This window comes from Artibeus jamaicensis, unplaced genomic scaffold (genome assembly GCF_021234435.1).
Source record: "Artibeus jamaicensis isolate MK-2021 breed Jamaican fruit bat unplaced genomic scaffold, CSHL_Jam_final contig_475, whole genome shotgun sequence".
In the NCBI taxonomy this organism is placed as follows: Eukaryota; Metazoa; Chordata; class Mammalia; order Chiroptera; family Phyllostomidae; genus Artibeus; species Artibeus jamaicensis.
The window spans coordinates 5,854,407-5,881,913 of NW_026521852.1; the positions used below are offsets into that span (position 1 = coordinate 5,854,407).

General features: G+C 42.1%; 2 protein-coding genes across 3 annotated transcripts in view; both read left to right on the forward strand.

Moving 5' to 3' along the window:
• The window catches only part of COPA (COPI coat complex subunit alpha), a 79,005-nt gene extending 63,181 nt beyond the window's left edge, over positions 1 to 15,824 (forward strand). Inside the window, exons 18-33 of the mRNA XM_053667909.1 lie at positions 6,476 to 6,638; positions 6,741 to 6,887; positions 7,637 to 7,826; positions 7,931 to 8,026; positions 9,216 to 9,304; positions 9,465 to 9,588; positions 10,961 to 11,050; positions 11,223 to 11,332; positions 11,726 to 11,803; positions 11,970 to 12,038; positions 12,597 to 12,733; positions 13,004 to 13,190; positions 13,280 to 13,390; positions 13,719 to 13,880; positions 14,418 to 14,612; positions 15,166 to 15,824. Coding sequence (XP_053523884.1) covers positions 6,476 to 6,638; positions 6,741 to 6,887; positions 7,637 to 7,826; positions 7,931 to 8,026; positions 9,216 to 9,304; positions 9,465 to 9,588; positions 10,961 to 11,050; positions 11,223 to 11,332; positions 11,726 to 11,803; positions 11,970 to 12,038; positions 12,597 to 12,733; positions 13,004 to 13,190; positions 13,280 to 13,390; positions 13,719 to 13,880; positions 14,418 to 14,612; positions 15,166 to 15,225 — 2,008 coding nt within the window. The 3' untranslated portion in view covers positions 15,226 to 15,824. The remainder of the gene's footprint in view (positions 1 to 6,475; positions 6,639 to 6,740; positions 6,888 to 7,636; positions 7,827 to 7,930; positions 8,027 to 9,215; positions 9,305 to 9,464; positions 9,589 to 10,960; positions 11,051 to 11,222; positions 11,333 to 11,725; positions 11,804 to 11,969; positions 12,039 to 12,596; positions 12,734 to 13,003; positions 13,191 to 13,279; positions 13,391 to 13,718; positions 13,881 to 14,417; positions 14,613 to 15,165) is intronic.
• Positions 15,825 to 21,111: 5,287 nt separating this feature from the next.
• On the forward strand, positions 21,112 to 27,306 carry PEX19 (peroxisomal biogenesis factor 19). 2 transcript variants are annotated; one of them, XM_037144078.2, is made up of 8 exons: positions 21,112 to 21,219; positions 22,654 to 22,763; positions 23,181 to 23,346; positions 23,773 to 23,858; positions 24,071 to 24,232; positions 25,107 to 25,283; positions 25,508 to 25,552; positions 25,714 to 27,306. In XM_037144078.2, the coding sequence occupies exons 1-8, from the start codon at positions 21,150 to 21,152 to the stop codon at positions 25,795 to 25,797; spliced, it is 900 nt and encodes a 299-aa protein (XP_036999973.1). In that variant the 5' UTR covers positions 21,112 to 21,149; the 3' UTR covers positions 25,798 to 27,306. The 2 variants fall into 2 exon arrangements, with proteins under 2 accessions (XP_036999973.1, XP_036999974.1); XM_037144079.2 differs by lacking the exon at positions 23,773 to 23,858 and having other exon boundaries at positions 23,181 to 23,342.
• The last annotated feature ends 201 nt before the right edge of the window (positions 27,307 to 27,507 follow it).

The window sequence follows — 27,507 nt, forward strand, 5'->3', positions numbered from 1 at the left end:
TCACTATTCTGGATTCAGAGTCCAGAGTGCTAACCATTACACCATGGAACCTCCCACACTGGGCTCACTATTCTGTTCTCTTGACTTATCATGCTGTTTTGATTACTATGGCCTTATAGTTTGATATTACATAGCATGATCCCTCCAACTTTGTTCTTCTTTTTATTTACAATATATTTTATGACTTCTGGCCAAGATAGAAGCATAGACAGACACACTGTGCATCCTCACACAACCAAAAGAAGGCCAACAACAAATTTAAAAACAAAAAACAACCAGAAGTGCCAGGAAATTGAACTGCGTGGAAGTCCGACAACCAAGGAAAATAGAGGAAAAAGTGAAAGCTATGAAAAATGAAGTAAAGGAAAATATATAGGGAACCAACAGTGAAGGGATGGAAACTGGAACTCAAATCAATAGTTTGGACCAGAAGGAAGAAATAAACAGTCAACCAGTACAGAATAAAGAAACAAGAAGTCAGAAAAATGAGGAGAGGCTTAGGAAACTCTGTGACAACTTTAAATGTTCCAATATTAGAATCATAGGGGTGCCAGAAGGAGAAGAGGAAATCAAGAAATAGAAAACTTATTTGAAAAAATATTAAAGGAGAACTTCTCCAATCTGGCAAAGGAAATAGACTTTCAAGAAGTCCAGGAAGCTCAGAGTCCCCAAAAAGTTGGACCCAGGACTTCCGCCAAGATGGAGGCATAGGTGGAAGCACTGTGCCTCCTCCCACAACCAAGGTTAAAAACAACAAAGTTTTAGCAACAAAAACACAGCCAAAACCACAGAAAATTGAACTTCGCGGAAGTCCAACAACAATGAACCCTTCAGCCAAACTGGTAAGAGGGGCAGAGCCAGCAGCAGAGCGGGGGTCAGGCAGGAAAGATCCACCGGACCGACCCAGGCGTGCAACCCAGGTTCACCGGCAGCCGTAGGTGGATCCCAGGTGTGGAGAAGCGGGCGGACCCACTGAGGGCACAAGGTGGTGGACTCACCGAAGGTTGACCACGGTCACACATTTGTGTGCAGATAAACCAGTGAAGGGGGGAGCAGTGAGACAGATTGTGCAGGCCCCAGTGGCAGGAAGCTGCAGAGGGGACCGTCATTGTCCTTCTCTGACCCTGCCCCCACCTATAGCGTCACAAACCAGTGACCTGGGTGGCCCCACCCTGGTGAACAACTAAGGCTCCGCTCCTCATACCTAACAGGCATGAACAGATCAAAACATGGCTCAAGAACAACTCAGAGTCCCAGAGCCAATAAATCTAAGCAGTGAAGAAATAGCCAAACTTTCAGATGCACAGTTCAAAACACTGGTGATCAGGATGCTCACAGAACTGGTTGATTTTAGTCACAAATTAGAGGAACATATGAAGACTAAACTAATTGAAATGAATGGAAATACACAGGAAACCAATAGTAATGGAAAGGAAACTGGGACTCAAATCAAAGAAGTGGACCAGAAAGAGGAAAAAAATGACCAAACCGAAAAGAATGTAGAAACAAGAATTCAAAAAAATGAGGAGAGGCTTAGGAACCTCCAGGACATCTTTAAATGTTCCAACATTCGAATTATAAGGGTACCAGAAAGGGAAGAGGAAGAGCGAGTGGAAAACTTATTTGAACAAATAATAAAAGAGAACTTCCCCAATCTGGCAAAGGAAATAGACTTCCAGGTTTTCCAGGAAGCTCAGAGAGTCCCAAAGAAGTTGGACTCAAGAAGGAACACACCAAGGCACATCATCATTACATTAGCCAAGATTAAAATGAAGGAGAATCCTAGAAGCAGCAAGAGATAAGGGGACAGTCACCTACAAAGGAGTTCCCATCAGACTGTCAGCTGATTTCTCAAGAGACCTTACAAGCAAGAAGGGGCTGGAAAGAGGTATTCCAAGTCATGAAAGGCAAGGACCTCCATCTAAGACTGCTCTATCCAGCAAAGCTTTCATTTAGAATGGAAGGACAGATAAAGTGCTTCTCAGATAAGACCAAATTCAAGGAGTTCATCATCACCAAGCCCTTATTATATGAAATGTTAAAGGGACTTATCTAAGAAAAGGAAGATAAAAAAGATGAACAGTGAAAGGACAGCAAACTCACAGTTATTAACAACCACACCTAAAACAAAAGCAAGAGGATAGCTAGATCAGGAGCAGAACCATAGAAATGAAGATCACATGGAGGGTTAGCAACAGGGGAGTGGGAGGAGGAGAAGGGGGGAGAAGGTACAGAAAATAAGTAGCATAGATGTTAGGTAGAAAATAGTTAGGGGGGAGGACAAGAATAGTAGGGGAGATATAGAATCTAAAGAACTGGAAACACGTGGTCATAAACTAAAGGGGGGAATGGTGGGGAAGGGGGTGTGCAGGGTGGAGGGGAATGAAGGGGGGAATAGAACAACTGTAATGGCATAATCAATAAAATATATTTTTTAAAAAAGTTGGACCCAGGGAAGCACATACCAAGGCACATCTTAATTACATTACCCAAGATTAAAGATGAGGAATCTTAAATGCAGCAAGAGAAAAGGAGACAGTTACCTACAAAGAAGTTTCCATAAGACTATCAGCTGATTTCTCAAAAGAAACCTTACAAGCAAGAGGGGCCAGAAAGTATGCCAGGTCATGAAAGGAAAGGACCAACATCCAAGATTAGTCTATCCAGGAAAACTATCATTTAGCATGGAAGAGCATATAAAGTGCTTTCCAGATAAGGTGAAATTAAAGGAGTTCATCGTCACCAAACTCTTATATGAAATGTTAAAGGGACTTACCTAAGAAAAAGAAGATTAAAAATATGAACAATAAAATTACAAGAAACTCACAGCTACTAACAACTAAACCTAAAAAGAACAAAAACAAAGTAAGCAAACAACTAGGACAGGAACAGAATCACAGAAATGAAAATCACATGGAGGGTTATCATCCAGAAGGGGAGAAAGAGGGAAAACATACAGGGAATAAGTAGCATAAATGGTAGGTAGAGAATAGACAGGGGGAGGTTAAGAATAGTATAGGAAATGGAGAAACTAAAGAGCTTATATGTATGACCCATGGACATGAACTAAAGGTGGGGAATGTGGGTGGGTGGGAGAGTGCAGAGTGGAGAGGAATAAGAGGGGAAAATGGGACAAGTGTAATAGCATAATCAATAAAATATATTTAAAAAAGAAAATATAGGAAGTAAAGTCAAACTGAAAAATTATCTGGAAGGTTACAGTTTTTCTCTGTTCTTTCTGTTCAACACTGAAATCAATAAATTGTGGATTACTTGAAATATATATAATTGATTATGCTATTACAGTTGTCCATATTTTCTCCCCTTTATTCCTCTCCATGCTGTATCCTCTCCATCCACATTCCCTCCCTTCTTTGTTCATGTTCATGGGTCATACATGTAAGTTCTTTGGCTTCTCCATTTCCCATACTGTTCTTAACCTCCCCCTGTCTATTCTGTATCTATCATTTGTGCTTCCTATTCTCTGTACCTTTTCCCCCATTCTCCCATTTCCCACTGATAACACTGCACATGATCTCTGTTTCTGTGGTTCTCTTCCCATTCTAGTTATTTGCTTAGTTTTGGGGTTTGTTGTGTTTTTTTAGGTTTGGTTGTTGGTAGTTGTGAGTTTGTTGTAATTTTACGGTTCATAATTTTGATCTTGTTTTTCTTAAATAAGTTCCTTAAATGTTTCCTATAGCAAGGACTTGGTGATGAAGAACTCCTTTAACTTCACCTTATCTGGAAAGCACTTTACCTGCCCTTCCATTCTAAATGATAGCTTTGCTGGATAGAGTAATCTTGAGTGTTCGTCCTTGCCTTTCATGACTTGGAATACTTCCTTCCAACCCCTTCTTGCCTGCAAGATTTCTCTGGGAAAATCATCTGACAGTCTTATGGGAACTCCTTTGTGGGTAACTGCCTCCTTTTCTCTTGCTGCTTTTAAGATTCTCTCCTTCTCTTTAGTCTTAGCTAATGTAATTATGATGTGTCTTGGTGTGTGCTCCCTTGGGTCCAGCTTCTTTGGGACTCTCTGTGCTTCCAGGATTTCCCATAAGTCTATTTCCTTTGCCAGGGTAGGGAAGTTCTCCTTCATTATGTTTTCAAATAAGTTTACAATGTCTTGCTCCTCATCTTCCCTTTCTGGCAGCCATATGATTCAGATGTTGGGACATTCAAAATGTCCTGGAGGTTCCTTGTGTTTTGAATTCATGTTTCTTCATTCTGTTCTGGTTGAAAGTTTTATTTCTTCTTTCTGCTCCAAATCTTTGATTTGAGTCCTGGTTTCCTTCCCTTCACTGTCAGTTCCCTGTACATTTTAACTTTTTTTCACTTTTTATAGCCTTCACTTTTTCCTCTGTTTTGCGAACATACTCAACAACCATTTCTGTGATTATCCTGATTACCAGTGTTTTGAACTCTGCATCTGATAGGTTGGCTATCTCTTTATCACTTAGTTGTATTTTTTCTGGAGCTTTGATTTGTTGTTTCATTTGGGCCACATTTTTTTGTCTTGGCATGCAATGTCTTACAATGTAAGGGGTGGAGCCTTAGGTATTCCCCAGGTGGGGCAACCCATGACACTGGGTTGTGGTGCTGTATGTGGGGAGGGGTCTGAGAGGGAACGGTGCTTCTTGTTTAGCTCTTGGCTGGCCGTCAGCCACTTCCCCCTGCTACCCATCAGCAAATTGGGCCCTTCTCACACTGATTCCCCCATGGGTGGGTTTGTTTATATTCTAGGGCCCTGTGGCTCTCTCCAACGAACTGTCATATGAGGCTAGATGTTTCTCCCACCACTCCAACCCTCCTTGGTTTTGCAGCAAGAGGTTTTGAGGCTTAATTTCCCTTGTGCTGGCATTCTGGGTGACAGTTCTTCTTGCTCTGACAGGAAGGACCAATTTTCCCTCCTGACTTATCCGCACACAAATATGGGACTGCCTGGTCCACCAGCCGCAGCCTTGCTGTGCCTCCTCTCCACCCTAGCTTCCCATCTCTGCCTATCCTACTATTCTACATGAATGTTTCTTTAGGTTCTTGATTGTCGGGCTTCCAAACAGTTCAATTTTTCAGGCAGTTGGTTGGTTTTTGTTTTTATATTTGTCATTTTTTATTTTGAAATTTGTGGTTGTCCTTCTTTTGGTTGTTTGAGAAGGTAAGGTATATCTCCCTACACCTCCCTCTTGGCTGGAAGTCCCAGTAGTGTGGACATTTTAATGATGTTAATTCTTCCTGTCTCTGAATATAGTATGTGCTTCCACTTATTTTTATCTTCTTCATTATTTGTATCTTCTTCATTGACTTAGAGTTAGAATTTTCTCAGAACAGGTCTTTTACACCCTTGGTTAGATTTATTTCTAGATATTTTATTGTTTTCTATTTCTTTTTTTATAAGATTTTATTTATTTATCTTTAGAGTGGAAGGGAAGGAGAGGGGGAGAGAATATCAGTGTGTGGTTGCGTCTCGTGGGTCCCCTGCTGGGAACTGGCCTGCAACCCAGGCATGTGCCCTGACTGGGAATCGAACCACGAACCTCTGGTTCGGAGGCCCACACTCAATCCACTGAGCTACACCACAGGGCTGTTTTCTGTTTCTTAAATTATACTCTTAGCTTTATTATTTTCTTCTAAATACATTATTGGTAACTTTAAAAAGAACAATAAAAAATTTGAGATGGCGCTTATTAATTTTTGTTTTTTCTCCTAATATATGCATTAGAGCTCATTAGTTTTCAGTATTTCTTCTAATACAGTATATTCATTTAACACTATAAATCACAGGTGGCAAACACAAGGCCCGCAGGCCAAATCTGGCCTTCCACCTTGTTTTATCCAGCCTGGCACCTTGTTTCTATCAGGCGGCAGCACCAGCTCTAACTTAACTGTTAAGGAGTAGTTACGTTTTTACAGTCCTAAAATTATATTTGGCCCTTTGAAGGCAACCCTGAGGCTGATGTGGCCCCCGGTAAAAATGAGTTTGGTACCCCTGCTGTGTTATCCATCAAGTATTATGTTAGCTATACCTATAAGTTTTAATTTGTGAACTTTTTATTTTCATTTCAGTTAAATTTCTTTATGTGCCAGAACTCTTGACATCTATCTCTCTTCTGCCTTCTCCTATACTTTATAAGAAAGAGTTAACTGTCCATAGTGGGGTATTGATTATATATCAGAACTTGAGTTAACTTTTAAGTCTGATTCCTATAGCCATGTCTGTTAGCTCCTAAATTGATAGCTAATGAAGAAAGATTATCCTATTTGCCCTTATCTTTCTCCATCATACAAGATAATAAAATAAGTAAATATGGCTTTAATCCTGCTCTTTTTTGAATCGTGTCTCATCTCTATCTTTGTTCAAATGGTACTTGACAAAAGGGTAACAAGAAGATAAAAGGCTTGTCCTAGACTTGTTCCATTTTTTTACAGGCTGGATTTCCCTCCTCACTCCCTGAAAGTTGTGTTCTCTTACTCCTCTTAGGGACTATGGGATCATTCGAACTCTGGATTTACCCATCTATGTCACAAGAGTGAAAGGCAACAATGTATATTGCCTAGATAGGGAGTGTCGGCCTCGTGTGCTCACCATTGATCCTACTGAGTTCAAGTTCAAGCTGGCCCTTATCAACAGAAAATATGATGAGGTATGAAAGAAGAAAACAAGCTAGGAATATTGAGAGGGACAAAAGTCCATTTTTCCTATAAGTAATCTCTATTTCCTGCCTTACCCAATCCCAAATGTCTAGGTACTACACATGGTAAGAAATGCCAAACTAGTAGGCCAGTCTATCATTGCTTATCTCCAGAAGAAGGGCTATCCTGAAGTGGCACTGCATTTTGTCAAGGATGAGAAAACTCGCTTTAGTCTGGCACTAGAGTGTGGAAACATTGAGGTGAGAACAATGTGGTTATAAGCTTCATATCAATGTGGAGAAGGTAAGAGGGTTAGGGTAGCATTGGGAAGGCATTATGCTAGGTTTGCTTCTTTAGTTGATAAAAGAATTTGGGATTTTTTAGTTGTTAGATAGAGCCATCTTTCTGTCGCTGTTTGCCCATCTCTACTTTATCCTATTTGCTTCTGCCACAGCATTTCTACTGTTGACATACTCAGTCTGAATCCAATAACTTCTACAATAAGAGCAAAATAACATGGAATTAGAAAAATCCCATTACTTCCTAAGTAGCCTGATTGCCTACTTAGATGAAAGAGTGCTTATTAAGTGTTGGGGCCTAGGGGCTATAGGTATTTTTTTTCAATAGGGAGAAGGTTTGGGAACATTGATTTTTCAGTTTGGAACTTACTTTTTTATTATTCCTTCTGTTCTAAAGCCCCTTCAGACTTGGCAAGTAGGAAATAAGGTATTTAAGAAAGAATCGGTTCTATGGAAACAGCAACTGCTAGGAGATAATTTTGTAAAAAACAAATTTCTGAGGAGGATAATGTGATGTAATTCTTCTGTCCTTGGCTCCAAATGGATCATATTTGTTGATGGGATTTTCATTAGAATTAGACTGAAAACTAGGTGTGATTGAATGCATAGAGGGTTCCTTAGAAGATTTATTTAGCAAATACTTTGACTGTAGTCCATGGTTTGGAAGTACAGTCCCCATCCTATTAACTCTGACCCTGGGGATTCTTTAGATTGCCCTGGAAGCGGCGAAAGCACTGGATGACAAAAACTGCTGGGAAAAGCTCGGAGAAGTGGCATTGCTACAGGGGAACCACCAGATTGTGGAAATGTGTTATCAGCGCACCAAAAATTTTGACAAGCTTTCCTTCCTGTACCTTATCACTGGCAACTTAGAGAAACTTCGAAAGATGATGAAGATTGGTGAGGCCCCAGAAATAAGGCTGAAAGAGGGGCCCTTGGGGGGAGGAGAAAGGTAAATAGAGGAGAGAAGACCTAATTTGGTGTCTCTAACTGACTTGGTACAGCTGAGATTCGAAAGGACATGAGTGGCCATTATCAGAATGCCCTGTACCTGGGTGATGTGTCAGAACGGGTGCGGATTCTGAAGAACTGTGGACAGAGTAAGTATGTAACCAAACCTGCCAGCCTCTTTGGGGACTTAGAAAGTATTTTCTCTTCCTGGTGAGTTGTTCATATATAGTGGTGAGGGATTTGCCTTCATTGTGCAGGTTTTCAGAAGAGACGGTATACTCCTACCATGCTTAGAAGACTTTCTTCAAAGCCAAATGGAGGCATGGCCAGAATACCTCAGTCTGGCTAAGCACTCTTAGGAAAATATTTAATAGTAATGGGGAAGTTAGAAGGTGTTAAAAGATTCTGGAGCAGGCACACTTGTTAATGCAGTTAGTTGGATGCCATTAGAATTTTATTCTTTCAGTTCAAGTCTGGAGATTTTGTTGATTTGTTTATGTATTCAAGAGATTTTTTAAAAGATATTACTATATACCAAGCATTATATTAGCATGTGAGGTACATTAGGGAACAAGAAAGAAAAGATGTAGTTTGGACCTAGGTACTAGCAGTGAAGGGGTGAGCAATGGTCAGATTTGGCATATAAAGGTAGAATCAACGTGATTTACTAAGGGATAGATGTGGGATGTTTAAAAGAGGAGTCTACAGTGAATCCCAGATTCTCATCAACACTGGTGATAGATCTTAAGGATAAGCCACTGTATTAGTAATCTATTACTGTTAACATGTTACACCCAAATTTAGTACTTTAAAGCAACAATCATTGACTATTTCAGTATGCAGCATGGCTTAGCTGGGTGCCTCTGTCCCATTGTATCTCCTGAGGCTGCAATCAAAGTGTTGGTTAAGGTTTCAGACATCTCAAGGTTCAAGTGGAGGAGGATCCACTCCCATGCTCACTAAATGTCTGTGGGTAGTCATCAGGTTCCCGCAGGCTGTTGGCTGGAAGATGGCATTTTTCTGCCATGTAGGCTTCTCTATAGTGCTGTTCACAATATGACAGCTGGTTTCCCTCAGAACAAGTGAGCAAGAAAGGGCACCCAGGATGGAAGCCAGTCTTTATATGCTAATGTCAGGATTGATTTGTCATTACTTCTGCCATATTCTGTTCCTTAGAAGCGAGTCAACAAGTCCAGCCTACACTTAAGGGGAGGGGATTATACAAGGACTCGAATACCAGGAGGCAGGGATCACTGGGGAGACATCTTTGAGTCTGCCTACCCACTGCAGCATTCACTTGGAAATGTACCGGCACTACAAAGTCTGGTTTCTTTACAGAGTCACTGGCCTATCTCACAGCTGCCACCCATGGCTTAGATGAAGAAGCTGAGAGCCTGAAGGAGTCATTTGATCCAGAGAAGGAAAGAGTGAGTCTTTATTTACATGCGTCTCTGATTACAAGATTAACTCTGAGATCTTGGGACATTTTAAACCTTTAGATATCACTGTGCTACCTGAGGCTCTATTACCTCCCCTACATGGTTCCTGAGAGCTGTTTGCTTTTAACCTTTTTTTTTTACCTTTCAGATTCCAGACATTGACCTTAATGCCAAGTTGCTCCAGCCACCTCCACCTATCATGCCATTGGATACCAATTGGCCCTTACTGACTGTGTCCAAAGGGTTCTTTGAAGGCTCCATTGCTAGCAAGGGTAAGTGCCCACTTCTTCCATAGCATTTTTGTTGTTTGTTTTGTGCAGAACTGTCCTAGAGCCCTGGTCAGGTAGTTCAGTTGGTTAGAACGTCGTCCTGATATACCTAGGTTGTAGGGGTCAGTCCCCAGTCAGGGCACATACAAGAATCAACAGACAACTACATAAATAAGTGGAACAATAAATCAGTGTTTCTCTCTCTTTTTCTAAGAAAAATCAGTTTTAAAAAAGATTGGTGGGCCCTGGCTAGTGTAGTTCAGTGGACTGAGCATGGGCCTGTGAACCAAAGGATGAAGGTTCGATTCCTAGTCTGGGCACATGCCTGGGTTGCAAGCCAGTTCCCAGCAGGGGCCAGTTGCCAGCATGGGACGCATGAAAAGCAACCATACATTGATATTTCTCTCCCTCTCTCTTTCCCTTCCCTTCTAAAGATAAATTTTAAAAATCTAATAAATAAATAAATAAAATTTTTTTAAAAGATTGATAAAAAGCTACATTAAAAACAGAAGAAGACCTGTCCTAAAGAGTACCATCTGCTCTCCTGTCCTTTTCATCTGTCTTTTTTTTTCCTGTATGAAGTACTGAGAGAACTTCATGGAGTACTGAGATGCCAAGCAGAGTCATAGTATACAGTCTCTTTAAAATACAAATAAAAGCATTATGAAATTCTTAACATTTAAAAATAGGTGGGAAAAAAGAGAGATATCTCTTGGTCAATGCTTATGATAACCACTGCTAAAAGATTTTGGTGTATTTCCTTAGTTTTACTATATATGTAGTAATACTCTCCAGTATTTTATCATTTGTGATGAACAATGATAAAGGTGCAAATTCAGCTACCTCAAATTCTGTTATATCGGCATATGCAGATGTATGCCATCACACCTACCCTTAGCCCTCGTCCTGTTTTCTCAGATATGTCTACTAAGTCATTTCTCTTGACTTAGAGCCTAAATAGATCCTTGGGCATTTTGTGCCCACCTCGGCTCTATCTTCCATCTCCTCTAATTGAGTCAGTGTCCTCATGCCCTGTGCACACTGTACCGATAACTTAGCATAAGATCTCAGCAAGAAATTCTGAAGTTGACTGTAGTCCCTGGTTTGGAACCACAGTAGCCAAAGGTTGGTAAGTAAAAATTAGTTTAAGAAGCAGTTTTGGTAGCAGGAAGGCCAGTTGTTTCTCTTTTCTGTTTCCTCTGTGAAACCTACTGAAAGTTAGCATAATTTATATATTACAAAAGTAAATAATAAAAACAGTAAGTGGACAAAACCTTGTCAGCTTTTGTAAGCATGCAACTTGCCTGCAGAGGAGGCCATTATCTCAGACTTGCCTGACTATAACCAGCTTATTTTTTGTCCTTTCCCTCTATAGGGAAGGGAGGAGCACTGGCTGCTGACATTGACATTGACACGGTTGGTAGTGAGGGATGGGGAGAGGATGCAGAGCTGCAGCTGGATGAAGGTAAGAATACTGTGCTAGGACTGGTCTGGGCAGATGGCCCCTCTGGTTTAGGAGTGGGCTATGGGCAGTTCTGCAGGGTTCCAAGCCATGGGATTAATAAGAATCTGAAGGATGTTTGGCTAAGAATCTGTCACTACAAGGATCTATTCTGAGCCTGCATTTTTCCTTACAGAGGGGTTTGTGGAGGCTCCAGAAGGTTTGGGGGATGACGCTCTTGGGAAGGGACAGGAAGAAGGTGGTGGCTGGGATGTAGAAGAAGATTTGGAGCTCCCTCCTGAGTTGGTATGTGGAATTCTTAGCCCTGTAAGGTTTTTTCTTCTCCCTGTGGAAGCCAGAGGCCTTATAGCCCCCTGCCACTACCACCCAAGCCCTAAGAACCCCAAAAGGAAAAGGGTCTAGACCCTCCTAATCTGATGCTTTATCTCCCATTTCAAAGAAAGAGGAATGAGGTAATCAGGGTTGTGCCAGTAGCAGCTTATGAAAAGGCAGCAAGCTTTTGATATGTCATTTTATTATTGGTGAAGTTATTCCTATTTTGAGAATCTTTTCCCATAATCACCACCTCTGCCTCCCAACAGAGGCTGGGAACAAAGTAAAGGGCTCTGTGTAGAGACATCAGGACAGAGTGCTTAAATGGCTTTAAGAAAATGACATGCTTTTTGTTTTTCCCCGTAGGATGTACCCCCTGGGGTAGCTGGTGGGGCTGAGGATGGGTTCTTTCTGCCACCCACCAAGGGAACCAACCCAACTCAGGTAAGTAGGGAAACATAGCCCTGTGGGGGTGAATATTTCTGAGCTGGCTATAATTGATTGATATTTAAAGAGTATTGATACTTTTCTACTGTAGATACAGCATAGGAGAGTTTGGGAAGAGTAAGAACAAGATCTCACTTGGTTTGGGTTTTCTGTTTCTTGTTAGATCTGGTGCAATAACTCTCAGCTTCCAGTTGATCACATCCTCGCAGGCTCTTTTGAAACCGCCATGCGGGTGAGTCTTAAAGTAACTTCAGCTTTTTTTTTTTTTTTAAGTGTATCTTGACTAGGGTACCAGGGAGATGGTTAACTCACCTTAACCAAACAGAAATTATCCCACCCACAAGGGGACAGGCTTGTATTTATCATTGAAACCCTTGGTCTTCACTGAGGAAACTTGTGTCATAAGGCCTTCCTTTTACCTGCTTTCCATTTGGCTTAGTAATCTCCTAGGGTAGATCCATGCAGCTATCTTCCACTCATTTTATAGCCTGCTTTCTGGCTTATATCAGTGAAGTAAGAAGCATCCCTTCATGAACAGGTATATGTTTTGAACACTAAGTGATGTGCTATAATAGCAATAATAACCATCGCAACTGCAGCAACTAACATCTTTTTACTATTGACTGTGTGCCAGGCACTATCCTAAATGCTTTATAGGTATTATTGAATGAGGTAGGTCCTATAACTAAGTATAATCTACTGATGAGGAAACAAGTACAGAGAAGTTAAGTATCTTAGTTTTTAAGTGGTAGGGCCAAAACCCTTATGTCTCTTTCTTCCTATATTCCAGCTCCTTCACGACCAGGTAGGGGTAACCCAGTTTGGCCCGTATAAGCAACTGTTCCTGCAGACCTATGCCCGAGGCCGTACCACCTATCAGGCTCTGCCCTGTCTGCCCGCCATGTATGGCTACCCTAATCGCAATTGGTAAGGCCCCTTGCTTTGGTTTTTATCTGTTCCAACCTGGCATAGATATTTCAGGTTGTAGCTTCAGGGATGGTCACATTCGCCCCAAAGCTGAGGTTTCCTAGTAGGAAAAGATCTTTGTATTGCCACTGTATAAGGTTTGGTTTACAATAGCACCCTATTGCCCAGCTATTTTAGGAGGGTAATTGTGATTATGTTGCCAGGAAAAGAAGTTGTGTCCTAGTGGACTCTTAATTATTGTCTGTTGTCTTCCTACTTTTCCCTTTTTAGGAAGGATGCAGGGCTGAAGAACAGTGTACCAGCTGTGGGCCTGAAGCTTAATGACCTCATCCAACGGTTGCAGCTTTGCTACCAGCTCACCACAGTTGGCAAGTTTGAGGAGGCTGTGGAAAAATTCCGTTTCATTTTACTCAGTGTACCTCTCCTTGTTGTGGACAATAAACAGGAGATTTCAGAGGTTAGATGGGGTCTAGCTATGTGTCCTAGTCATGGGCACCTCCACATTCTTGCCTCTGTACCATGACCTTCCTTTGCCCCTCCCTTCAGGCTCAACAGCTTATCACCATTTGCCGTGAGTACATTGTGGGTTTGTCCATGGAGATAGAAAGGAAGAAGCTGCCCAAAGAGACTCTGGAACAGCAGAAGCGCATCTGTGAGGTAAGACCTCTGGCCCTCTGAGCAGTAAAGAAGTGTCCTTGCCTTTGGTCTCCATTAGGTCTGAATTCCATACCTAGATCTCAACCTGGGAAGTAAGAAATTTGGTCCCTTTTCTGGCAGGAGTGAATGTATTTCTCCACCCTTCTTCCTTATCTTATCAGTTTTCCATACGTAGGAAGCAGAACACTTCTCTGCTTTATAGCCAGTCCTGCTTTTAGTTTTTTAATTTTTTTATGTATTTATTTTTTTAATGCATGTGTAGCATCTATGAATGACCTGTCTCAGCTGTAGTATCAGCCTGGCATGTATTCCTCTTTCTTTCCACCAGATGGCAGCCTATTTCACCCACTCAAACCTGCAGCCTGTGCACATGATCCTGGTGCTCCGGACAGCCCTCAATCTCTTCTTCAAGCTTAAGAACTTTAAAACAGCTGCCACTTTTGCTCGTCGCCTGTTGGAACTAGGGCCCAAGCCAGAAGTGGCTCAGCAGGTAGATAGGAACTCCTTCATTGAGCATAAGGGAACCAGATCTGCTCTTACATGGAGGGAATAGACCAAGGCCTTGGCTCTGAAACAAATTCAACAAAAAGAGTGAGAGTGACTGGCAACCTAGAATAGCTTCATCATATCTGAAAATAACCCTCTACCTGTCCTTAAGCTCCAGATCTCCCATTACCACCACCACTAACCTCTACATACATGACCCATTGTGTTCTCCAAAAGCATTCTTGAGCAGTGAAGCCAGTTCTAACTCTTTCAGGCCTGACCCTGATAATTCTCAGACTTGGTAGAAGAGTATGGGTCTAGATCTATGGAGCCTCTTTGATATTGAGAAGGGGAAAGCCTGATACCACAGGAATGGTAACTGTCACCCCTTTGTATATTGTCCTATATAGAGGATATAGTCTGTGTTCATTTAGTACAATTTCATCCTGCATCAGGGAAACTACTAACCCATAAAGATGAAACCATTAGAGTTGTGTGCAGCTTTCAGTCCTCTTAAAATAAAATATTACTTCCTTCTTAGACCCGCAAAATCCTGGCTGCTTGTGAGAAGAACCCCACAGATGCCTACCAACTTAATTATGACATGCACAACCCTTTTGACATCTGTGCTGCATCTTATCGGCCCATCTACCGTGGAAAGCCAGTGGAGAAGTGTCCACTCAGTGGAGCCTGCTACTCCCCTGAATTCAAGGGTCAAATCTGCAAGGTCACCACAGTAAGTACTGTCCTCAAGAAATGCATTTAGCCCTGGCCAGTTTGGAGCACTTGGTCAGAGCATTGTCCCATACACCAAAATGATGTAGTTTAGCTTCATTTCCTAGTCAGAGAACATACCTGGGTTGTGGGTTCAATTCTCAGTCAGGGTGTGTACAAGACATGTTTCTCTGTCATATGGATGTTTCCTTCTCTCTCTCTCTCTCCCCCCACCTCCTCTCTAAAAATCTATAAACATATCCTCGAGGGAAGATTTTTAAAAAAGAATTGGTCTAGCTTTGAGGCAAGGGGACCAACTTTTAAAAAAAAAAGGAAATTCATCTAGGATATTGAGGGGAAAGGAAGAGAAAAAAGAGCACATTGGTCCATTTTCTCCTGTCTTTGCCCCACCTCCTTGAGACAGTGATATCTGATAAAACTCAAGCTTCTCACTGTTCTTTATCAATCACTACCAATAACAAAGCCCTTTACTGTGCTCATTGAAGAGTGGAGGGAGTAAAATGGCTTCTCATCCTCACAAATCTCTTAACTTTTTTCTGTTTCCTCTTCCACAGGTGACAGAGATTGGCAAAGATGTGATTGGCTTAAGGATCAGTCCTCTGCAGTTTCGCTAAGGCCCCCTTTGTGTGTATAGGGTCAGTCACCATAGTTCCCCCAACCTAAGAATTAATCTATATCCTTCTAACTTGCTGTTCCTTAACTACCTTTCAAATTGCCATGTAGCTTTCCCTGCCCTAAAGTCAAGTGTCCTCTCTTGTACTATGGCTAATCAAATGTCTAAGCTTGACTTTTTTTTTTTTTTTTTTTTGGCCCCTGAAGAAGACCTTTCATTCTCTTGAGGACATTACAGTTGTAGTCACAGTGGGACTTGTCTTCCCAGCTTAGCTCTTTCAAGGAACAAATGAAAACTCAGTGGTGAACATTTGTTTAGTAAATTTCTTCAATATTTATCCTTTTTCCCCTTTGTAATCTTTTGCTGGAAGGAGCAAGATGTAATAAATAAGACAGGATCTTTTACTCAGTCACAGAAAACTGTTAGCCATACCGCATTTTAAACTTCTAGGCAGGTACCCTCTGTGTGCCCATAACATAAAGTATAAAAAGAAACTGTTTGGTTTTCTGAAAATGCATATCAATTTTTATTGATTTGTTCTTTACAATCATTGTTCTTATTTTTTGTTTCTCACACTAAATAAAGTAAATTTCTGTAAGAGTTTCATGGCTTGCTGTTTGTTTCCTGGATACTCTTATGTTCCTACTTACTCCATGCAGCTGCCCTACCAAAGCAGATCTTTCCTTTGATAATTATTTTTAATTACAAAAGTAGTAAATACCCATTGTTTAAAAGAAAGCACACATTTTTCATAGGATATGTTAAACTTCTGTGAGGATGGTAGAAAGCAAAAATCCCCCCTATTCCATTACTGACTATAGTCTTCCATCTGTTGCTAATTATATAGCCTGTACTTTTTTTTTTTTAAAGAACACTAAACATTTTTTTATTTATTTATCTTTAAAGGGGAAGGGGGGAAGCAGAGAGGGAGAGAAACATCAATGTATGGTTGCCTTTCGTCATGCATCCCCTGCTGGGAACTGGCCTGCAGGAAACCAGCCTGCAACCAGGCATGTGCCCTGACTGGGAATCGAACCGCGATTGTCTGGTTCGCAGGCCCGCGCTCAATTCACTGAGCTACACCAGCCAGGGCCATATATAGCCTGTACTTATTGAGCACCTATCATGTCTGTCACTGTACTAGATGTTTTATGTGTAATATACATATATAAGATTAATTAGAAATAAAAATTATAGTGATTACATTGCCAATATTGTATTTTGCTTTCTATGTGCTAAGACTGAGTAGAGTGACATGCTGTGCCCTTGATTAAAATTATGTTTTCAGCCCTGGCTGGTGTGGCTCAGTATATTGAGTGCCCACCTGCAAACCGAAAGGTTACTGGTTCTATTCCCAGTCAGGGCACCTGCCTGGGTTGCAGGCCAGGTCCCCAGGGTGTGTGTGAGAGGCAGCTAGGCAATGTATCTCTTGCACATTGAAATTATGTTTTCAATAAATAGTATACTCATATAGTTTAAAAATCAATAAGCTGTTCTGTGGCATCTTCTTCCTACCCCTTTCCTCAGCCACTCAGTTCCTACCACCTTCCCCAAAACAAGTAAACACTGTTAGCTTCCTTATCTTTCCAGAGATTTTTATGTATATACAAGCAGATGTGATTTTCTTTCCTATCCTCTTGTTATACATAAATGGAAACATACTATTTAATGATTTTGCACCTTGTTAGTTATTTCATTTAACATATTTTAGAGTTTTTTTTCAAATCAGTATTTTAAAGAGCTTCACTCTTTTTACTTCTCTGCATAGTGTACCATGTATGATTTACCATAATTTATATAAGTTGCTTTCTTGATGTATATTTGGGTTATTTCTGGTCTTTTGGCTATTATAAACAGTGCTGCAGTCAATAACTTGAACATACATTGTACAAGTTATGTGGGAGAAGTGTGTTAGTAGGATAAACTAGAAATGGAATCCCTGTGTCAAAGAGCAGAGGTCGTTATATTTTTTTTAGCTTTAAGAGTTGCTTTCTCAAGCATAGTATCTGCAAACTAAGCCTGCCTTACTTTGATAACATGTTCTCAAGTTATTAACATTCTTTCTGTAAATACATGAAAGTTGGTGATAAGTTTTGGCAAAAAAATCTTTTATAAGTTTAAAAATTAAATTACAAAGTTAACTTTGTATACAAACATAAACATTATTCTGAATGCAGAGTTATGAAAAAAGTGGGTAACCCATGCCTCTTGAAGCTTATAGAATTGGGGGAACAAAATGGATATATGTGAAATAATTGTGAATACCAGGCAAGAATGTAAGGTTGGTCAATAAGCAGTGGAGAGCCATTATTTCCTTAAATGAGAGTGATATAAAGAAAATGCTATAAATTACTGTTTTGCAACACTGTTCACAATACATTAGAAAGTCAGAAGGTGAGTAAATACTGAGATGATGAGATGAAGCATTAGGAGAATCAGTAATAAAAACAAAAGCAGAAGCAAGTTTAAGAAATAATACAAAAAAAACAGAACCATGCTTGTTTTCAACTGTCTTCATTTTCTCCATTACCATCCGGTGTTTTCCTTACTAACATACTTGTGTTACCACATTAATGAAAAGCAAACAAATGTCTGTTACATTTTTAAACATATGCTTGGTATAATTATAGTCATGTTAGAGATACACTGGAGCAATTTGGAGTTGAATGGGAAAGTTAGCTTGTAATAGATTGTTAACGGGTGTTGGGTACAAAGCAGTTAACCAGGGGATTTGATTATAGGTTAGAATTGAAAAGGACCCTAGGGTTCCAACTTTATTGTTATGTATTTGTAGTCTGAGGCCTAGAGTGGTGAAGAGTTTTGACCAACTAATTTAGTGAGATTTGGGACTAGAATTTACAAATCTGTTCCCTGTCTGTAAAGGAACAAGAATGTACCGAATCTGGGACTTCCGCCAAGATGGAGGCATAGGTGGACACGCCATGTTTTCTCACACAACCAAGTTTAGAGACAACAAAATATTAGCAACAGAAAACACAGCCAGAACACAGAAAATTGAACTTTTCAGAAGTCCGATAACAACAAATTCTTCAGCCTGACCGGTAAGAGGGGCGAAACCAGCAGCTGGCGGAGCGGGGTTGCACAAGAAAAGTCGGTCAGACGGACTCAGGCACGCAGATCCCAGGCGTGGGGTTGCAAAGGGCCAACCCAGTGAGCGACCGGAGGATCCAGCAAGGGTGAAGGGCAGTGGGTTGACTGTACTGGCCCATTCCTGCCCAGATAGACCGGCAAGGGAGTGGGCAGTGAGATGGGACCAAGCGGGTTCCAGCGACGGGAGGCAGCAGAGATGGCCGCCATTTCCCGGCTCTGACCCCGCCCCCACATACAGCATCACAACCCAGTGACCTGAACGACCCTACCCTGGTGAACACCTCAGGCTTCACTCCTCACCCAGTGGCAGGAAGCAGGAGAGGGGGACGCCCATTCTTCACTCTGACCCTGCCACCACATACAGCGTCACAACCCAGAGACCCCACCCTGCAGACCCCGCCTCATCCCTAAGGCTCTGCTCCTCATACTGAAGGGGCGAGAACAGACCAAAAACGGCTCAAGAAGATCTCAAAGGCCCAGAGCCCATAAATCTAAGTGACGAAGAAATAGCCAAACTTTCAGATGCACAGTTCAAAACACTGGTGATCAGGATGCTCACAGAACTGGTTGATTTTAGTCACAAATTACATGAAAAAATGAAGGCTAAACTAATTGAAATGAATGGAAATGCACAGGAAACCAATAGTAATGGAAAGGAAACTGGGACTCAAATCAATGGAGTGGACCAGAAGGAGGATAAAAATGACCAACCAGAAAAGATGAAGAAACAAGAATTCAAAAAAATGAGGAGAGGCTTAGGAACCTCCAGGACATCTTTAAACGTTCCGGTATCAGAATTATAGGGGTGCCAGAAGGGAAAAGGAATAGCCACGAGTGGAAAACTTATTTGAAAAAATAATAAAGGAGAACTTCCCCAATCTAGTAAAAAAAAAATAGACTTCCAGGAAATCCAGGAAGCTCAGAGAGTCCCAAAGAAGTTGGACCCAAGAAGGAACACACCAAGGCACATCAGAATTACATTAGCCAAGATTAAAATGAAAGAATCCTAGAAGCAGCAAGAGCTAAGGGGACAGTCACCTACAAAGGAGTTCCCATCAGACTGTCAGCGGATTTCTCAAAAGAGACCTTACAGGTAAGAAGGGGCTGGAAAGAAGTATTCCAAGTCATGAAATCCAAAGACCTACATCCAAGATTGCTCTACCAAGCAAAGCTTTCATTTAGAATGGAAGGGCAGATAAAGTGCTTCTCAGATAAGATCAAATTCAAGGAGTTCATCATCTCCAAGCCCTTACATGAAATGTTAAAGGGGCTTATCTAAGAAAAAGAAGATAAAAAAGATGAACAGTGAAAGGACAGCAAACTCACAGTTATTAACAACCACATCTAAAACAAAAGCAAGTGAAAAGGACAGCTAGATCAGGAGCAGAACCATAGAAATGAAGATCTCATGGAGGGTTAGCAACAGGGGAGTGGGAGGAGGAGAAGGGGGGAGAAGGTACAGAAAATAAGTAGTATAGATGGTAGGTAGAAAATAGATAGGGGGAGGGCAAGAATAGTATGGGAAATATAGAATCCAAAGAACTTGGGACACATGGTCATAAACTAAAGGGGGAGAATGGTAGGGGTGTGCAGGGTGGAGGGGAATAAAGGGGGGAATAGAACAACTGTAATGGCATAATCAATAAAATAAAAATTTTTAAAAATACACATTTAAAAGAAAAAAAGAATGTACCGAATCTGGTGCTTGAAACAGTATTCTGACATGTGTTTGGGAAGTTAAGGATGAAAGCCAGGAAGTGACTTCTTTCCATTTTTTTTCTTTTTTTTTTTCTTTACATTTTGATGTGTTTTTTTTTTCTTTTTAAACTTTATAGCAGTTTACCCTTATCTCTTTTAAGACCATGTACTATTCTTACTATATATATGTCTAGTCCCTACCTCTTTTACAGCTGGTCCTGATTCATCTAACCTCCACTGTGTGGGATTTTAAACAACAGTAGATGCTCTCAAAGTGCTAAAATAGATTTGTGTCTGAGGCAGTTTCTGTATTCTGACAGTTCTGAATAGGAGAACAATCTCAGATGAGGGAGCTGTCCTGAGTTCTTTCTGTATGATCCTTCCTAAATTCACTCTATTGGAGGTTTGGTTCTGTGCAAAGAAAAGGAGATGGATCAGGGAAGGAAGGTCTGTTACTACTACATTCATTGCCCTCTTGCTCAGTTCAAGGTCCCAGAGTCGCTTTTTACTGCCTGAGTTGATTCAACCAACATTGAATTCTAAGGTCCTGGCCTTGTATCCTTTGGTCGAACAGTCTAATTGAGAACAGGAAAGTGCTGTCTGTTATATTGTTATATTCCACAGAGAAATGTGCTTCAGAAGGGTGTGGGGAGAGCCAACGAGTTCCTTAGGGCCTGGGCCTTAGCCTAGGAGCTGAGAATACAGCAGTGAAGACAACACGATGAAACTCCTGGCCTCATAGTGCTGAAATTCTATTGGGGGAGGGACCGGCAAAGGGGGAAAGGAAGACAATAAGCCATATAAATAAGCAAAATATATAGTGTGGCAGAAAGTATTAAGTGTTGAGGAAAATAATGGAAAAGCTATTTCTCTGGAAAATGCGGGAAGGTGACAGAAAGGATAGGCCAGTAAGAAACCTAGTAAAAGACTGCTAGGCCTCTTCTGGTTCTAGCAAAAAAAAAAAAGAGGGCGGGGGTAGTGGGGATCAAAGCTGCCTGTCCCTTTAAAAATGATGGCTCCACACTGGCCCATGATGCTATTGGTCGCAGAAGCGGAAGAGGCGGGGAACGCAGCACCAAGGAGTCTCACCTCCTACGGTGTGACAGAGGGAACAAGATGGCTGCCGCACAGGAGGGCTGTGGGGTTGAGGCTGATGCGGATCAGGAATTGGAAGAGCTTTTGGAAAGTAGGAAACGGTCATGGAAACACCTGAGGAGGGCGGGTGTGACCCTTTCAAGGCGTTAAGTGAATTTGAGATATTGGGGGCAGAGCGGGGGAGGCTGTCCAAAGATTGGACGGGGCGGAGGGTCAGACTGCGACTTTAAAGAACATCTCATGGTCCCCTTCTCTGTCCTCCTTCCCCGTCCTCCGCGGTGGGAGCTCGGGAGCTCACCTTGAGCTCATGAGGGCCCAGACTGTTGATCTCCCTGAAAGAGAAGAGACATTAACACAGCGGATGACGTTTCAAGATGAGGCTACAAAGCCCCCTTGCTTTAGATTAGTAAATTCTTGAAGTCCAACTTCCTTCCTGCCAGCAGAAGCATTCGGTCCTCTGTTGGCTCTGAAGCGGACACTTACAAATTGCTTATACAAACTGTTAGCGCACCATTCTGTGCAGTGACCTATCCTGTTTAACACAGAAGACACGTCTTTCCTTCTCCCAGTCCTTTCACTTTTACCTCACAGGCCCCTTTCCAGTTCTTTCCTTATGTCAGCTGAAGCTGACTCCCTTTCTACTACTTTGAAAAACTGGGAATGAGAAAGTCTCAGGAAAGACAGTTCACTCCCTGAACGAGGGTGAATGTTCGTTTTTCCTTAGCCATGTCCTCCACTCCTCTTGGTGTCTTGCCCAGAGTGGGGCCAGTGGTCTCCTCTTAGGCCTAGCAAGCAGAATGGTAGTGAGGACACAGGCTTTTTAGGGCAGAGGTGAATATTTTTTTCTCATGCACAGTCAGAGATATGGGCAGGTGGAAGGATGAACAGAAATGGTAAAGAGTGCCAAGTGTGAACTGATACACAGTCATCTGCAGAGAGGACCAGACCTCTCAGAGCTTTGCCAAGGGAGAGCTAAATTGGAGAATAAGAAAGTTTAATAGCCTTCCATAGATTGCTGTTTGGTGTCCCTCAGTTTACATTAGTACCAGGACCCCATGGGAAGTTGGGTGGGACACCTTGTGGCTTCTGCTTTCTTGCCAAAGATTACTCCAGTAATCTTTGGGGCTCCAGTGTGTGTGTGTGGGGGGGGGTGCATAAGGATAGTCGGTGTTCTCTGCTCCTGTTGGATATATGTATGGGATTTCTAGGGAATCAGAATGTGACAGGGAAGGCACTGTGTAGATAGGTTTCTCCAGAATTTCTTTTAACTCCCTCCCCTGAGAGAGATGCCTATTCCATCTTAAGGTGTTTTCCCCCTTTGACTGCAATAAATTAGGTAACGTGGAGGGAATTGGGAGGCTTACTGAGGAGTGGGCCAGAATAGGGACATTCAAAAAAAGGAGAAAAATTGAGGAATGTTGCCAGCTTGAAAGATTGTTCTCTCAGTGCTTTGTCCAGAACCCTGTCCCCAGCCTTTCATTTTCATTCATCCCCAACACACATACTATGTATCTTGTCTCTGAAGGTGCTCTTGATGATTTCGATAAGGCCAGACCCTCCCCAGCACCCCCTCCTACCACCACGGCCCCTGATGCTTCAGGGCCCCAGAAGAGATCGCCAGGAGACACTGCCAAAGTATAAATTCCACCTTCTTAAGGGAGGGGGACGGGATGGCATGCAGCTCTGAATAGAGGTGGGGACAGACCTCTGTGGGCCAGAGGGGGGTGGGAGGAGGGTGCTTTGAGGTCACATTGCTGAATGCACTACCAAGCCTCAGTCCTTGTAAAACAGAGAGTTGATGTGAAGTGGTCTCAAGGAAGTTCCTTGAGAGAAGAGCAAGTTTAAATGATTGGTTTGGAAATGCCACTCTATACCCTTCCCTCAGAGGCCAGATACTTTTCTTGCTGTCCTCATAAGAGTGGTAGTTAGAATTTCCAGTGGAGGTAGGTAGGAGGAAGGCATGGTATTTCCCAGAGCCTCTGACTGTAGCAAGTCAGAGGCAAGGTGCAGTGCAGTGCCAAGAGATACATTTTGGCCACTCTTCCCCTGTAGGATGCCCTGTTCGCCTCCCAAGAGAAGTTTTTCCAGGAACTGTTTGATAGTGAGCTGGCTTCCCAAGCCACTGCAGAGTTCGAGAATGCAATGAAGGAGTTGGCTGAGGAAGAGCCCCACCTGGTGGAACAATTCCAAAAGCTCTCAGAAGCTGCTGGAAGAGTAGGTGAGAGGGGGCCCAGACAACTGGAAATATCTGAACAAATATCTTAAGTCATCATTGCTTGAGACCACCAAAATTTTTAGTAAAGTTGATAGCAATCATGATACTACTGCCACGGGGTGAAGGAGGAGATGATAGAGGGATGGGAACCCTGCTGATGAAAGGAATGAGATGGGTGGAATATAATTGGATTATTGAAAACTGATCCTTTTAAAGGTTGCAGTGTTATCATGGGTGTCATTGTGGAGCACAGACTAACACACTGTGTAGATTTGTAAAAATGATTGAAAATAACCATAGAGCATTAAAAAATTTGGAGTGCTGGTGACTCACTAGTAAATGCTCCATACCCAAGCTGGTAACCGGGTCAGTCTAGGTAAGCAAATAGTTAAAATTACAAATGACCTTGGCTCTTTTAATCTCACCTAGGCAGTGATGCGACTTCCCAACAAGAATTCACTTCTTGCCTAAAGGAGACACTAAGTGGACTAGCTAAAAATGCCACTGACCTGCAGGTGAGGGGGAAGAGGTAGGGAACCACTAGGGGCCCATTCTCAGATATTTCACTAGCAGAATCTTAAAGACAGACTCTCTTGGGTATTATTATCCCAAGTCTGTCCCTTCCTGTTTTGCTACAGGCAAGTTTAAATAGTTTTTCCCACCTCAAAGGGTAGTAAGCATCCCAAGAAGGTGATATACTTGTTTACCTCTCTCCTTTTCTTCCTAGAACTCAGGCATGTCAGAAGAGGAGCTGACCAAGGCCATAGAAGGGCTGGGCATGGATGAAGGGGATGGGGAAGGAAACATCCTCCCTATCATGCAGAGTATCATGCAGAACCTACTGTCCAAGGATGTGCTGTACCCATCACTGAAGGAGATCACAGAAAAGGTTTGCAAGCTCCTATTTCTTTTTTTTTTCTGCCATTGTATCAACTCATGTTGATACATGTTGATACATGAGTCATGTGGGCTACTTTGGCTGCTTAGAACCTACAGAGATGGAGAAACTCCAGTACATTTGTTTTTTCTCTCTTATGTTTATTTATGTGGATTAGGAAAAATTGGAAAGGAGTTGTGTCTCTAAGAGAATAAAGCACTACCACACTGAGGATAGTTAAGGTAGAAGGGAAAATCCTTCAGCTCTAGTTTGCTGTACACTGGTTTGATACTCTTGTTGTCTGATCAAACCCCTTGCATTTCTTCTAACTTCATTCATTTCTCCAACAAGCTTTCACTGAGGATGTACTGGCTTTTTGCTATGAAAAATTTAAGAGTAATTTAAATGATGGTGCCTGCCATGAAAGACCTTATAGTTTTTTTTAAATAGATGAAATACAGGAATAGAAGCTTTTCAGTGATACAGGGCAACATGTGATCAAGTGTGAAATGAATAGTATAAACAGGGAGTCAGCAGACAAGGATCTGGGTGGACCAAATCTAATTCTTAAATTTTTAAAGGTTGTGAAATCAAAGAAAAAGGAAGAGAGAAAAAAGAAAATATGTGACAGAGAACTTATGTGGCCCTTAAAGCCTAAAACATTTACTGCCTGACCTTTCATGGAGGAAGTTTGCCATTGTCTGGTGATCATAAATGCCAGGTGGTTGGTTGGAGTCAGTGCTACTTCACATGTTGAACTAGTTTATATAGTTTTTCTACCTCTTCTGTTCCCCTCCTCTTGGTACTTTATTGTTCTTCATATTTTATTGCCCTTCCTTATCCATTGTTGACTTAATTTTTCTCCACCCATTTTCTCTTTCCTTAGTATCCAGAATGGTTACAGAGTCACCAGGAATCTTTACCTCCAGAACAGTTTGAAAAATATCAGGAACAACACAGTGTCATGGGCAAGATATGTAAGCAATTTGAGGCAGAGACCCCCACAGATAGTGAGGCCACTCAGAAAGCTCGTTTCGAGGTGGTGCTGGATCTTATGCAGCAGGTAAGGCTTCATTCTACCAACTGCCCACTGTTGGGTGTTTGGTGGAGGATGCATCTGGGAAGGCTACATTGCCAAACCCAGGTGGAAGAGGGAATGCAAGAGAGGCTACATAGCATGGTCCTCAGGAGAAAGCAGAGAGAACATAGATTCTTTTTTTTTTTTTAGCTGCTATATTGTCCTTTGAGATTTTCTCTGTCTCATGTTTCTCTTTCCTTATTTGCCAGCTACAAGATTTGGGCCATCCTCCAAAAGAACTGGCTGGGGAGATGGTGAGTATATCTTCTAGATTTTAATTTTAGCCTGGGGTTCTAGAATTCTTTAACCTTTAAGGATTGCACCTCAAGTGATAATTGTGGCTACTGGGAACGGACCTACAGATGCTGTGACCTGAAATGTGAGCAGTTCTCTGAGTCCCTTCATCTCTCTCCAGCCTCCTGGCCTCAACTTTGACCTGGATGCCCTCAATCTGTCAGGCCCACCAGGTGCCAGTGGTGAACAGTGTCTGATCATGTGAAACACGACACGTTTCCTTCCTGATTCCCAGCCATGGGGAATGTCTGGAGTCAGCAGAACCACTAGGAGCTGAGGCAGGAATGTTGCCTGTGGGAGTGGTCTACCAGCTACCCTCTGTCATCCCATCCAAGATGGTGCCAATGCCAACTGATGTTTTTCCCTGTCTTTCTAGGAATAAGACCTGTTCTGTGGGGCATTTCTGTGAGCCCTTTTGATTGTGGTTTCTGCTGCTAGCAAAGGCACAGATACCTACTTACCAAGTAAAGGAAGGCTTCCCTTTTAGGAAGCATGCATCTTCTTCCTTCACCCAAAATAATGTTACATTTGCCCACATTGATGTTCACCTTTGTACCCAGGGTCTTCGTGCCTTGTTTCCACTCCCTTCTCTGGGGCCTAGGGAGCAGGGACAGAGTCTTGGGACTCTATTTCTGTAGTCTGTTGGACAGGTCATTTGGAAATGATGGGGAGTAACCTTGCCTAGGCTGGAGCTATAGGTCCATCACCATGCCCTCTTGCCTTCAGACAGACCTTTTTGAATTCTCTGAAGGGAAAGGCAGTGGAGGCTTTTGCTTCTAATGACAGTAAAGTTGAAAGACAAGTCCTGGGGTTCTCCTCTCCCAAGGTGCTGCATCCTCAACTCCCAGTTCCAGCTTGAGAATTCAGGTTGCTGCCCTAGTTCTTTCCATAATGCTATGTGATCTGGATGAATCTAGCCCTTGACCTTCCTTTGCCTCTCTTATCTCCCCTCATTCAAAAATACCCATTTATTTCAACCTTTCTCCAAACTGACAAAGAAGGGCCCACCCTATTTCCCCTCATCTAGTCCATTTACTGTTTTCACTGGCCCCTTCTCTCCCTGGTAAACACAATATAATTATAATGTCAGATCTAGGAACTGAGTGACTGTTCTTCCCCAGATACATTTGGGCTTATTTGAAACAACTACTTTGAGTCCTGTCCTTTGATTCAGGGAGGTTGTTTGGGAAAGTGGGGGGTGTGGCCTAGGTCCTTTTTCCAGACTAATAAATATTTTGAGTGAGGAGTGTGGCCTGTTTTTCATCCAGGTCTTTTTCTGATCTTCCTCAACTTCTGTCAGCTGCAGTGTGAATAATTTTAGCAGACTAGTCCTGCATAACATTGCACTGATGATTCCACCACCACCCCTCTTCCCCAGCTCAATCTGCACTTCATTTGGCAAAGGAGACTGATGACCTTACCTCATTTCCTGTTAAGTATTTGAGTCTGGGAAGCCTTTTCATTTGTATTGATTTTAACATTTCATATTTTTATTAAGAATATATTGTTGCCCTGGCTGGTGTAGCTCAGTGGATTGAGCGCAGGCCTGCGAACCACACAATTGCGGTTCGATTCCCAGTCAGGGCACATGCCTGGGTTGCAGGCCAGTTCCCAGCAGGGGACTCAAGAGAAGCAACCATACACTGATATCTCTTTCCTTCTCTCCTTCCCTCCTCCTCTAAAGATAAATAAATAAAATCTTAAAAAAAAAGAATATATTGTTAATGTGCTTTCTAAATTATTTTTCTTTGAGCTGACCTTGTCCTTCTCTATGGGAGCTAATGGATTTGTGGGCCTTGGCTGCCATATGTTGATGGATACTCAGGTCAGACCAGCTGGCTATTCTGGTTCAGTACTCAGAAAATAACCACCAAAGCAAATTCACTTTCAGCTCCTGACATGTCACTTTCCCCTG

What these genes read in the sequence shown, in the direction of transcription:
- PEX19 (XM_037144078.2), top strand. Translation starts at nt 21,150, where the DNA reads ATGGCTGCCGCACAGGAGGGCTGTGGGGTTGAGGCTGATGCGGATCAG. An exon ending in CGCCAGGAGACACTGCCAAA is followed by an intron (nt 22,764 to 23,180) that starts GTATAAATTCCA and finishes CTTCCCCTGTAG; the next exon opens with GATGCCCTGTTCGCCTCCCA. An exon ending in TGAAGGAGATCACAGAAAAG is followed by an intron (nt 24,233 to 25,106) that starts GTTTGCAAGCTC and finishes CTCTTTCCTTAG; the next exon opens with TATCCAGAATGGTTACAGAG.